Below are 13,778 nucleotides of genomic sequence, written 5' to 3'. Positions count from 1 at the left end.
TCTTACCATCGTAAATCATCATTTAGTTTATTGTATACTATATAGCTCAAAGAGGGATTGCCCCATGTTCCCCCACCACTCCTTGGATATGCCCTGAAACTAAATTTCAAGTAGAGGTTGAGTCTTTCCAGGAGATGGAATAAATTGTTGGCTAACATTTCAGACAAGCCTAACCCTCTTTCGGTCTCACCTTGCTCCATTCCTCCCGGTTTCCATTGGTTTCTGTTTTGGCTAAAACCTCGGTCTCGGACGTGACTTATTTTATTTAATCACAATTCTTACTGGTCTCATGAGCCAAATTTTTATTTCATAAACTGCCGGACCCTACCAGCGAACTGGTTTTTTTTTTTTTTTTTTCTATTTTTTTTCCCACCCCTACTATGATGAAAAAAAAAAAAGCGTAAATGCGGGCGTTGGTACACCCGTAAAAGTAGACATATGTAGCATGGAAGAAACGGTCTATCAAAAAGCCAGTTATGGCTGACTTGTAGAACGGCTAGACTACATTTTCTGTCGTATCAGGACCCTTCCTGTCTGTTGACAGTAAAGTGATAAGCAGACTGCCGCTCACAGGATGAGCTTGTAATACACAGCTGGTTGCCCACTGATAGTGGCAAAACCGAGAGATATGACCAGAGATGGTAATGTATACATCTCGTAATATATGAATCTCGTACAGTATTCCATTAACTCCGACACTAACCTTGCCTCTTTCATTACATTCAAAATGGATAGAAAAATTTAATCCAAACTGTCTGTTCTTGAGCGTCTTGTTATCCGCATTTGACCTTGTGCCTTTTTGCACCTTCCACCCTTTCAGAGGCCGACTCGTTCTCATCGCATGACTTCCAAGAGCATATGTTTTCTTCCCTCAGTAAGGTGCATTAAGAGACATTGTATAGTTCGAAATTACAGTGAAGAGTGATACCCATACGGTGGCAATGAAGATGCTGCTGCGGGAAATTCAAACGTTGAGTGTTCTACCTCAGGATGCACATTAAAACTATATACTGGGAGCGGATGGTAAAAACCGGGTAACCCAGCAGCATACTGTAAGCCGTCATGGAAGATTAACTGGATCAAACGTGCTAATGTGCGAGACAAATCCAAAGCTGGAATACAGTTGGGGTTCAGTATCGGAACTGCACCCAGTCCTCGATTTCATTATGCATTACAAACTGGATACGTTGTTATAAACTCTCGCAGGAACGAGAAAGCCCGTTATGTGTACAATAAAGCACTAAGTAAAGATACTCCACTCTCGTTCAAGATAACTGAAGATCAGAAAAACTATTGTTGAAAAATTCCCCTGAGACGCTGAACAGCTCAACGAAGAGTTGGACGCGAGGTGGTACCAGTGAGTAATATCCGCCATCCTCTGCAAGGTGGACTTGTTTCAGCTGAACCCCAGGACGGTCTTTGCGATTCTCTCTATCTGGCCCTTGAATTAGCAATCAGGGTGCCACTGATATCGGTACTGTAATACCTTTTTTGTTGTGTGTTTGTGCTTTGCATTATAGCGGAAACCTGACAGATTTTGTTTTCATTAACGTGATAATTAAATAAAATGTACTGCACAAAAGGAAATTTGGAGAGGTTTCCGCTGATGAGGTTGAAAGTGGAAGTGTACGGGAAAACGATACAGCTGGTCGATCCGTGATCAAATAAGAGCTCGACTAAGTAAATTGAGGGAAGACGTGTGTATTTAAACAGTTATCTAGCAACGGACTTCACTTGGTGTGGCACTGAACTTCAACCCAAGACAGAATGTATCGTTTGCAGTGAAAAATCGTCCGTTGAAGCGATGGCTCTTAGTAGTAGGCAAGAACTGTTAAAATTTGTATGGATTTTGCTCCTTCAATGGCAAAGCTGGTAATATGATTTGTTATTATTGAACAGTGGCAACGTTGGTCTTACTACTACAAATTGCTTTTTGCTCTGTCATGGGTTGGTTATAAGACAAGAAGGAAATGGCCCGCAGATTGTGAAAATGATGAACTAATCAAAAGCCAACTACTTAAGTCACGTTTATCCTTAAGGCTTTGTGAAGACATCGGAGACTCAAGTTTGTGAGTTTTATCCTCCGCACACAGGTCAATGGCTGTCGAGATCAGGTTTCTTATGAGTAAGTGAACCAAAAAAAGAGAAAATTCGTGAGGTGCTGGTAGATAAAACAATGCACCAAGTCATCTCAGTATATGTTTTTAGAACATTTGAACAGAGTAAATTGTAGCATGCAAGGGAATAACGCAAATATCATGTCTTCTCTGAGCGAGATTAAAATCCTGAACGGGAAAATGAAGCTCTGGAAAGTGAGTGCAAAAGAAGGCAATAAAAAATGTTGCGAAATGCTGCTTCAACAAGTAATAGATTATACCGCTGGTTTATGGGCATGTCGAGGCATTACGCGGTAAAATACAGCAGTATATTCCAAACATCCATTAACAGCAAATACTGGCTGAGGAATCCTTGCACCGCACTTCGTCTCGAGAATAATGAAGAAGGTATCCGCAACAATTGCAATCTTGGAAATGGCTGGTAACACATTCAAAATTCTGATTAAGAATGGGTACCCTCAAATTTCAGGTTTCCTCAACTTGCCTCTACCAACCGGGGTTCACCGCACTCGCTAAGATAAAAAAGTAAATATTAGAGAAATGCGAGAGTACTTACCTACTATTCCCCAAAAGTAGACATCTGTAAATTTTGTCGAACCCAACTGAGAAAAGAAGAAATTCTCGTTATTCTTTCTTATAGTTTCTTTTCCCAGTAATTTACGACCATTAAACTATAGCTGTTTATTGCTTATGTTTAAACCTTTCGATGTTTCAGTGTTCCCAAGATTACTTAAACTCATGGATGCTATCCTTTTTCCATCGCTAATTCAACTAAAAAAATTATCCCATAGGGCTCATAGACGCAGTCAGAAAGCAGACACGGTAGAATAAGGTACCGCAAAATATGATAAATGAATTTAGGTAACCAGTGAAAAGAGGTCGAAAACCACTACTGCTCTAGGGATTCACCTCAAGAGTCTCTCAATGCTACAATGCCAACTTTTCAAACACTGAGCCGCCAGGTGCAGCAAAGCAATGACAGTCCTTGAGGTCTGCCCCAGGTTTAAGGAAAGTCCCATCAGGTGCCCCTCCAGACAACAGACTAAGGCACGACAGGATCAGCAAGTAATACCACAGGGCATCCCGGACACCAGACAGGCCAGACCTGCATGGACTTCCCAACCAACACCACAGGAAATTAGCTCGTTAACTCTTACGGAATTCCCACCATTATTCGTCACCACTCAATCAACCCAACACAGTAACATTATCACCGTCACTTACCTACAAGATGGACCATTGGGATGGTCTTGGAGTGTTACTTCCCCAGTTACGTGGTCCTTCAGGAGACTTTGTCAGTCGGGAAACAGGACGGGTCTGCAGCCCAGGAAATTATGGCGTTAAAGGGATAATTCATTAACACGAAAATCAGCAATATATACAGGCTCAACATTTGTTACTAAACGACTTTAATCCAGCAGCAAACGCTGTCATCAGAAACGATATCACAAACAGGACCAACAACAACGAATTTTTGTTATAACTCAAAGGAACCAGTGACAAAATAATCCGAATACAAAGTTGAAGCCTCATATCGCCAGTGGTGTCAACCAAACAACCAACCTAATACTATCCTCAGCAGCTTCGCCTCGACCCGCCAATCCTCAGCTTTAATAGAATGTTCGCATAGTCCCGCCTCAGTGACTCACTAGCAGTGAGTTTCCGCCCTGGGGAAATACTACAGATCATTACAGTATCAGATCGAGCAACGATTCATTTTAGAATGTATCTTACATTAATAAACTACTTTCAGTGTTTGCTGAGGTTCAAAATGTATTATCTGGCTTTTATGGCGTGTTTTTTCTGCCATAGTGACAGTAGTGAGGTTAGAGAAAGCCAAAGACCCGCAGGTTTTCGAGTTAGGTCACGACAGGTCGCTGAGGTCAGGAACATGGGAGACACCACGCCTTGATGATACCAGGGCGAGCATGTCATTTAACACCTCATAAGAGTAGAAGCGGTTGGCTAAGTAAAACTCGGAAAATATTACGGTATAATATAGTACTGTATGGAAATACCGGACGTATTACCTTGTAAATTAGTGGTGCTGATCAACTCAACCAAGCATAAGTACATCAGTCATTCCTAAACATAGAAATAATGATTTTGCCAGCTATAAAACTGATTTGAAAGAACGAGACTTAAAACAAGGATTGGCTTCAAAAGAATAGTATTTTACTGTATATATAAGAAGAAAAGATTAACCACAGAAAATGGATCGTTATTAACGACCTTGACGGCGTTAATGACCCTGGCGGTTGATACACTTCAAAGCCAAATAACTAACTAGCCGAAGAATCCAATGTATTGTTACCTAAGACGAGACAACACATTTAGCCTAAGAAATCGTATTATTGAACGAGATTTCAGTAGTCCAGTGGTAAGCTTAATGGCAGAAGAGTCTCAGGGTTTGGAGGCGATTCAAAGCATGTTGGAGAACGACCAACCTAACTTGAGCAGTAATAGCACAGATTTGTATTCACCACAATGATTTTTTGCACTTGTGGGGTTAGTGTAAGACAGAGATGTTGAGTAACATATAACCAGGTCTGAATGAGGAAAAGGTACATTACAGACATGAATATGGACATACCAGACTACAGAAACAGTAAAGTTAACAAAATACGCCATAATCTTGAGTGTCAATTGGAAGAAAGTCCCAGATGTTGAGACAACCGAAACTCAATCAAGAAAAGCGAAAGCAAGTATATCCAAAAACAACAAACATGATGTAATAAAAGCCGCCTTGGGTGAACAGTGACCTCATGGGAAGACAAGTGGCTACAAAACGAAAAAACAAAATACACCGAAGGATCGCGGCGATTATTAAAATGGTCAAAGGGAATGTAAGAACACATTAGTTGACCTGCAGCCTCAGGTCTTGAGTTGAAGCAAATCAGGATAGTTTTTTTCGCCGGTAAAACTATTCTATGAATCACTATCAGAAGGGAGAGTGCCCAAGGAGTGGAAGCTGGCAAATGTCACTCCAATATCTTAAAAAAAAAGAAATGATAAAAGATAGGGACTTAGATTATCGCTCTGTTAACATTACCTCAGGACGCGAGGATGTGATGGAAGCTATCGCCTGAGATACGCTCACAAAGTTCAGTGATGATAAGAATCAATAGAGCAAAGTCAACATGGATTCCGTAGTAACAGATCATACCTTACCAATTTATTGAGATACTCAAAAGAAATATATAACAGCTATGATGAAAAGATTACATCTGACGTCATCTATAGGAACCTCCAAAAGAAGTACTAACATTCCACAAGATGGATTGCTCTTAAGAAAAAAAAATCATGGCATGATACTGAAATTTTCCATACGATAAAAGAGAAGACTTAATGACAGAACATAAGACATTATAATACATGATATTATCCAAACACTTGTTTTGTGCTGAATTTATACTAATGCATCCTTTATTTTGTTTCAGAGCTGAAGTAGATAAGTGTAGTTGAACCTGTAAAAAATTAAACAAAGATTTACGGAATACATTTCTTCCTACACATGGGAGTGCAGAGTCGACGAGAAATATGCGAAGAAAGATTAGCTCGTGGACCACAAAAACATACTGCTACAACCATTTTACATTGGAAAAAACTTTTTTTTATTGAAGGATGGATTTTCAGGGCCGGTGTTTCCTTAGCTTAGGTATACCAAACAAGGAAGGAGTATTATAGTGGGTCCTTATCTCACGAAACTCTTTGACGATTCAAAGCTCGAGGACCCACTGAAAAATCATGAAACGATGGTTAGATATCTCCTGAGGCTTTCGCTAATAACTATCTTGGAAGCAAAAAACGTAAATAAGGAGCTTTAGATAGTCAGCAAGTATATCAACTTCAACTGGGGTTGTAAAATACACTTCGTAGACTCTCGAAAACCTTGCAGACTTTAGGGGACTTGGGCTTCTTGTATGGAGCATGACTCGAGTCTGAAAGGGGATGGCCCCACATCAGGTCATAAAAGAAAATTGGTAAAAGTTTCTTCAGGTTAGCAAGTCATGAATTTCGGTGAAACTGTCACAAACGTACTCAAGTCTATGCTAAATTATAATACATTGCATTTAATGTATGAAGTTAAGAAATGCAAAATGTTTTAGGATATATCACATTGGTCACCTTATCAGATCGATATTTTACGTACATGTCTTTAACAATTTGACGTAAAAATGTATCATTCGGTGAGAGAGCATTATATTTCATTAAAAACGCCTGTTTTATCAATATTAAACGAAAAAAGGTTTGATTTGGTGGATCGGTATTTATCAAGCTGATGAGTATGGTTGAGGTGAGAAAGGCATTTCAGGTCCATCAAGCTCAGGTATGGGAGGCTTACCTATATCTTAATAAAGGTGTGTGTTTCTGGAAAAAGTTCAAAGCCGATCTGGAACCTAGCTTAGTAAAGATAAGGGTTATGGTGTGGTTGTAATGAAAAACAGTAAAGTAAACCTTGTTTAGAAAAATAAAGGCATGAAGATGAAGGTGTAATGAAGAAGGGTTTAGCGAAACTAGATTTCGAATATAAGGGTATGATAGTGAAGGCCTTTACAGTGAAGATGAGGGTGTAGTAAGTGTATAGTGACCACTAAATGATCTAAGAGTCAAGGCTGACCTTTAAGTTGATAAAGATGTGATTAATTTGAAGAGGGGATGTATAAAAAAAAATAAGGTTGTAATGAGGGTAAGGTGGTAGTGAAGGTGTATCGAAGATGAGGTTGTGGCGAAGACATAATTTAGTGAAGCTGACGGTATAATGATAAAGATGAGGATGTAGTAAATATAAGGGTGTGGTGAAGATATAACAGCGCAGATGACGGTATGATGATAATGTGAAGATGAGGGTGTAGTGAAGAAGTCATTCTTGACATAACCTCAAAAATGATCCAAGCTAACCTCAAGGCCAACCGAAGAAGCTGAATGTAGTAAACGTAATTCGGCCTTGAACCTACCCTGAATCATTTTTGGGTGTTTGGTAAAATAAAAAGGCCGTCTTCTCTGCACCCTTACCATCATTAAGGAACAGCTTCCCTACAACCTCATCTTTACCGAAGTACATCTTCACTACGTCTCCTCACTGACCAATAAAAAATCTATTTACGTAAAAATGGGGATCCGCCCTCTCCCAAGCTCTTAGTTCTGCCGAAATCTTTCCTCATTATAAACATGTAAATTACATGTATTATATAGGCACTGTATATGCATAATCATGCTACCTGGCACTATAACAGTAAGTCAATTCTTCGTATGAACACGGGAGACTATTATCATGCATCAATGCGTGGATGTAGTACATGTACTGTTTGATGGTGTTGGTGCACCTGCACTTGTGCCTCCACACGAATAAATTCAGTAATAATAAATATTTTCACATTCGGTAAGAGTTAAATAATGATATTCATAAAGTAGTAATATTTTAAGCTGTTGTTCCGTATTAAGCTGCACTAACTGCGTCATACGATGTAGGTTAGTATCACCTTGGTTTTCAGTCCCTCCATGAGCATGGGAAGCACCAAGTGACACGATACCTAATAAAAACCACACTAGGCAGTTGATATGGTAGATATATATGTAGTTTTCATTGTTTTTCACTGTGATATTTTATGGGCCCTGAATATGTATTCGGTCCCAAGTGACGAATGTTTGAAGATGTAAAAATCAATATGAATTTAGCTGTCAACGAACACTTCGTATATGTTTAATGGAATAACGTATACGGTGGATATTTAACATGCGTTTGAGCTGAAGCTTGGGATATTAGTGCGTACGATAGTCACTTGTTTTTCATTTAAACGCGGCGGGGCATTATGGGAGCGTGACGTCATCATATTCTGCGCATGCGCATATCAGTGTTCGGGTGAAGCTGGGACCACTAAGATGGCGACCAGTAACAGCCTGGACGAGGTGTTGTGTACAGACGTAGATCCGAGTGCTGTCACCGCTATTGTAGGGTCCCTAGAGACCCAGTTAGCTGTATCAGCAAAAACCGCAGCAAATCAACCTGTTAATGCCAGTGTTAATGGCGGGATAAATAACAGCGCTACAGTAGTAGTGGAAGGCAGAACAAACGGCGGTAAAATAGGGGTCAGAGGCCCGGCGGTGAGCAGTGGTGCAGTGTTTGCAGGAAAGGTTGTGTCAAGCGTGGGTGCTGGGCAAGCTGTTGGGCAGGTTCTGCAGACTACTGCAGACACGGGGGTGGTGCAGGGAGGCTCGGGTGCTGGCGCCGCCCTGCAGGGGGGTGCCCAAGTCTCCCAGTTTATCAGCAAGGGCGCCGCGGGCGTGAAGCCGGTGTATGGGGCCGCCCCCACGCCCATGACAGGCACCCAGGGCACGCAGGTGGTGAACGGGGGTGTAACAGGGGCGGGCACAGGAGGAGCCCCTCAAGTTAGCCTGCAAACCCAACTAGCCCTGAAGGGATTGACCAAAGTGGTGACAGCGGCAGGTTCGGTGGGCCAGACGGCAGTCATCATGTCAAAGCCTGGTACAGTGACTGCCGTGCCCTCCACTGGCACCCCAGGCACAGTGTCTATCCCTCAGGGCATGCAGATCATCAACATGAGGCCGGGACAGACCATTAAGACCACGCAAGGCACCACCATCGCCCCCAGGATGATCCTGAACCAGGCGCAGGTCCTCCCGACAGGCATCAGGGCGGGCCAACCTGGGGTGAGTATCGTCACTCCCTGCCTCTCCAACCCACCTCTCACACCTTCTCCCTGCCAGCCAAAGTGTTTGTCTTCTGGTGAAGTCATTTATCTCTTGGGGAAGTCACTTGTCAGGATGATGTGTTGCAGGTGGCTCTCTTTGTTTACATCGTTGTGTTGACAATTGAGGTCCAGCCAGTTGACATGGCTGATCTGCTGCTCACTCCTGTAATACTTGTTCTATGACGTGGATTATTTTTCATGGATTTGACGTGCCTATGTTACTGAATGACGCCATGGGGATATTTCTGGGTATTTTCAGACATGCTGCACACAGACGGAATTTCAGTTTTACATAACACTGTCCCAGTTCAGTAATTGTCTATTGTAAATAGATGGCTACATGGAACTATTTTGTGCATTGTATGCCTGTAATATGTTATGATAAGTATATTTAAAGAAAGTGGACTGGTATTTTCATTGTCCCAAGTACCTCATGTGTAATTACAATAGAAAGCTGAAACTTAATTCTTTTTTCATGAAAGTATATAACTAGCATGAGTTGCTGTTATGGGATTTGTATATTACTTATGTTCTAGGTGGAATCGAGTTATATGATGGGTTAGGAATCATTTATTGAAATAGGGTTAGATTACATTGGATGAAATAAGAATGGATTGCATTAAAAGGCATTAAAGGTCTATTCCTTTATTAAGAGAAAGACATAACATGCTAGACATTGATGCAAGCAGTATACATAAGATATTTTAACATATATGCATATATAGTACACATATGTATTAGATATAAGTACATTAACAGTAAGCCCTTGCAAGATATGGTTTTAGTTCTAAAAGCATACCTGTGCTCTGCTTTTGAGCTAATGAGCTTTAATAGGAAGTACCTTGCCAGTTATATGAAGAAAGGAGTTCACTTGAACAATTTGATAGGAAGGTTTTATTTATGACACAGAGATATCTTGGTTTAGAGGATCATCTTAAGAGTTTGTATTCACCTTATCCTATATATTTGTAAGCTAGTTTTAGTTACTGATCACTCTCCACACAGCTCATTGTATAATCAACCCTTGCTTCTTTAACCAGTCTGACATTTAGATATTGCAGCTTGGCCCGTATTAACAATGAATAATATTTTCTTGTACATGCATGTCTCTTATTGATTTTTTTTCATTGTAGGTTGGGGACCTTCCTTCTGAAGATTTTTTTATGCATGAATTGTGATACTGAGCTGGAATGTTTATGGTTCCCAGCAGTTATCTTGGAATGAGTATTTTTGTTTGTAAAACTACAACACAACTTGGTCAGAGGCTGAGCTGTTGGGGAAGACCCTCTTAAACAATTGTAAGGTATTCCACTTGGTCAACATGGTTTATATCCACATGGGTACCACTTCTCCAGAAACTGTTATATATATATATATATATATATATATATATATATATATATATATATATATATATATATATATATATATTATTTTTCATACTTGACCACCATTTCTCACTTGAATTTGAGTGTTATACTAATGTTTTGTGTTATTAAGTTTTTTCCATGCAACTGCCATGAATGTTATTTGCATTAGAAATGCAGTTGAAGATCAAACAGGATTTTTTTTTTTTTTTTGTAACAAAAATTGTGGAGTCTTTTGCATCTCTCATATTTCTTGTCATCACCTCAGTCTCCTAATTTTCTTAGTGCTTTTTACAGTTTCTCATGAATTATTAAAGTTGACTTACCCAGTTTTCTACCTTTTCGTTAATCCTGCTAACATCTTGAAAAGTTTGCATCCTCCTATTTGGTCATAAGAATGATTTAAGCTGCATATTTTGGGATATTGGTTTATCATCATCAGCTGAGGCACATGTTAGTTTGCACCTGTTGTGTGGGAATTTGTCTAGTTTTGTGCACCCAGTATCTCATAAATGGGTGATTGGATATTGGCAAAACTTGTACAATAGGATCTTCATGTACAGTTCCATAATTAATTAGGTTTTTCAGGTCAAATGTCAAAAGTTGAGATCACAGTCAAGTTTATTAAAATATGTCAAAATGCTTGTGCACCCACTGTTTCATGACTTGGTGGTTGGCTGGGGAATAAATTTTTACCACAGATACTGCATACAGAGCTTCACCTTAGATTAAATTTTCAAGGTCAAGGTCACAAAAAATTTTAGTTAAGTATTGGAGGTTGGAGTAAAAGGAGGGTGCTCATTAGGGGTATACAGAACATTATGATAGATCATGTGTTTTACAAAAAAATATAAAATTGTTGCTATTTTGTGTATATTTAACTCTACATGTTCTTAGTTCTTCAAAGCCCTTCTATTTCAGCCTTTTTCAGGACTACTTTCTGTGATAGCCCTATTATTATTATTATAACTTTTTTCCACATAAGGGGCTTTAACCGGCTCTTTTCATAAGGATGACCATGAAAATGTCTGGATTTCCTGTTTTTTTTTTTTTTTTTTTTTTTTTTTTTTTTTTTTTTTCAATGAAACCAAATATGCTAATATGCAGTGGATATTGTCAGAGTCAATAGCCAGTTCACATGAGAAAATAAGGAAAAATTAATGTTACATTTTGCAACTGTTACTTATTCACAGCATAAGGTAGAATGATATTCATCAGGTGTCATTTATTATGATACTGCAGTGTGAAAGTAATGAGACTGTCTTACTCTCTATGCATAAGATAAATTTTCATGCAAGGACCAGTACAACAAGCAAATAAACTGAAAAAATTCAAAAGACAAAACATTTGGTAATGTTGTAGTTTGGAATGATCCTGATAGATAATTTGAAAACTGCAAATACCAGGATACATTAGTAAATGCAGTTGCTATGACTTCATCTGCATTGTCACTCACCATCATGTTCATTATGACCTGTAAACGTTAGGTCTGAGACCAGGTTTAGGGTACTGATTGCTAAAAAGAAAGAGAAAGAAAAGTGGTGGAAACATGATGTCTATCATGTAAAAGGAGGCTTAATTAAATCATAAGCAACAGTTTTAGAGGTGCAGCAACTTAGATTTGGGAAAAAGAGGCATAAAGTTGGCTTTCCTTTGTCTAGAGATTGGCACTCATGTTTGCACTGCACAGTCACTCGAGATATGGGGAGTCTTCCAGTAATCACGAACTTTATGTTGTAAGGTTCATTTGCAAATGTATTGAAATGAAATGAATAAAGCCCGTGGAAATCCTGAGTTATGGGTTGTGAGTTTGGTATGCACATGTAGATAGCATTGGAAGATATTAAAACAAAGCACTTAAACATTTAGGCTGTCAAAGGCTCATAAATTGGGTGTAGAGCAAGAACACTGTTCATAGAGAGTTATCATATTTTCTTAATGATGACTTCGTGGCAGAGTTGGTTAAAGGGCTTTTAATATGTATTCTATAGTTACATTAGAACATTTCATAAAACCTTGAAATTGGGATAGAGGATTGGATGTCCTGAAGGTTATACCATCCCCTTAATGTTTTTAGGCTGGATTGATCTACAAACAATTGGCAGAAGTTAAGAAATGAAGAAAGGACGGAATTTGATTCATATTAAAAAGAAAGTGAACAAAAAGGAAAGGTATGAACTGAAAACATTATAAATAGTTCAAAAGTAAGATGATTTTGAAGAAATATGTTTAGCTTGGAGGAGACATATGCAAGTGTGTTGTGAAAGTAAGAGATCCTTTCTTTTGCTTCTGGAGAATAATGACAAAGTGTTTGTTTCACTTATGTAGATTACATTAGATTTTTGCCCTAACCAAGTTGAACTTAACCTAATTTAACATAGAACATTGGGAGGTGGGAATCTTTAGTTGATCCGAGATAAAAATCAGATATAAACCACATTTTCCCATGACTCAGAGAATCAGTTTATTATACATATATATATATATATATACAGTACTTCAGAAGCTGGCTTAACTTTTTCTAGTATGATTCAGATGTTATATATCCCATTTCTTGTTTAGGTTGCAGGGAACACAACATTGTTTGGCTGCATCTTGAGAGATCATGACAGTGGCGTTAATGGCCATGAATTAGTTGGACATATGGAATTATTGTATAGAGAATGAAATTAAGAATAAATAATAAAAAGATAAGTGAAGTTTGATTACTGTAGTGTTTGATTTTGTTGGGCATAAACTTAGCTAGCTGAACACCAAGTTCAATTGTTTACAGTCATCTAATCATAATTTTAATGTAGCTTTGATGATGGTATAAAAGATGTTTTCAGATTGTTTGGTTTCCAAGGGTACATTACTCACCTACTGTTGGAGGCAATCACTCTTCAAAAAAGCCTTTGTAATTGATGATTCTAAGATGTTGCTTAGGTTGAAAAATATATGCAGTTATATATATATATATTTTTTTTTATTATTTTTTTTTTTTTTTTTTTTTTTTTTTTTGCCGGTCTCCCGCGTTTGCGAGGTAGCGCAAGGAAACAGACGAAAGAAATGGCCCAACCCACCCCCATACATAATTTATACACACACACGTCCACACACGCAAATATACATACCTACACAGCTTTCCATGGTTCACCCCAGACGCTTCACATGCCCTGATTCAATCCACTGACAGCACGTCAACCCTGGTATACCACATCGATCCAATTCACTCTATTCCTTGCCCTCCTTTCACCCTCCTGCATGTTCAGGCCCCGATCACACAAAATCTCTTTCACTCCATCTTTCCACCTCCAATTTGGTCTCCCACTTCTCCTCGTTCCCTCCACCTCCGACACATATATCCTCTTGGTCAATCTTTCCTCACTCATTCTCTCCATGTGCCCAAACCATTTCAAAACACCCTCTTCTGCTCTCTCAACCACGCTCTTTTTATTTCCACACATCTCTCTTACCCTTACATTACTTACTCGATCAAACCACCTCACACCACACATTGTCCTCAAACATCTCATTTCCAGCACATCCACCCTCCTGCGCACAACTCTATCCATAGCCCACGCCTTGCAACCATACAACAT

The 13,778-nt window shown here is 39.1% G+C and overlaps 1 protein-coding gene across 5 annotated transcripts in view; it reads left to right on the top strand.

Annotated features, from left to right (window-relative positions):
- The first annotated feature begins 7,961 nt into the window (after nucleotides 1-7,961).
- LOC139758016 (transcription initiation factor TFIID subunit 4-like) overlaps nucleotides 7,962-13,778 on the top strand; it is a 57,465-nt gene continuing 51,648 nt past the window's right edge. For 2 of the 5 annotated variants that reach the window (XM_071679013.1, XM_071679014.1), the window contains exon 1: nucleotides 7,962-8,789. In XM_071679013.1, the coding sequence (XP_071535114.1) occupies nucleotides 8,001-8,789 (789 nt within the window). In that variant the 5' untranslated portion in view covers nucleotides 7,962-8,000. The remainder of the gene's footprint in view (nucleotides 8,790-13,778) is intronic. The other 3 variants (XM_071679016.1, XM_071679015.1, XM_071679012.1) reach the window with 2 other exon arrangements.

Source organism: Panulirus ornatus, chromosome 29, assembly GCF_036320965.1.
Source record: "Panulirus ornatus isolate Po-2019 chromosome 29, ASM3632096v1, whole genome shotgun sequence".
Lineage (NCBI taxonomy): Eukaryota > Metazoa > Arthropoda > Malacostraca > Decapoda > Palinuridae > Panulirus > Panulirus ornatus.
This window is presented reverse-complemented; position numbering and strand designations above follow the sequence as displayed.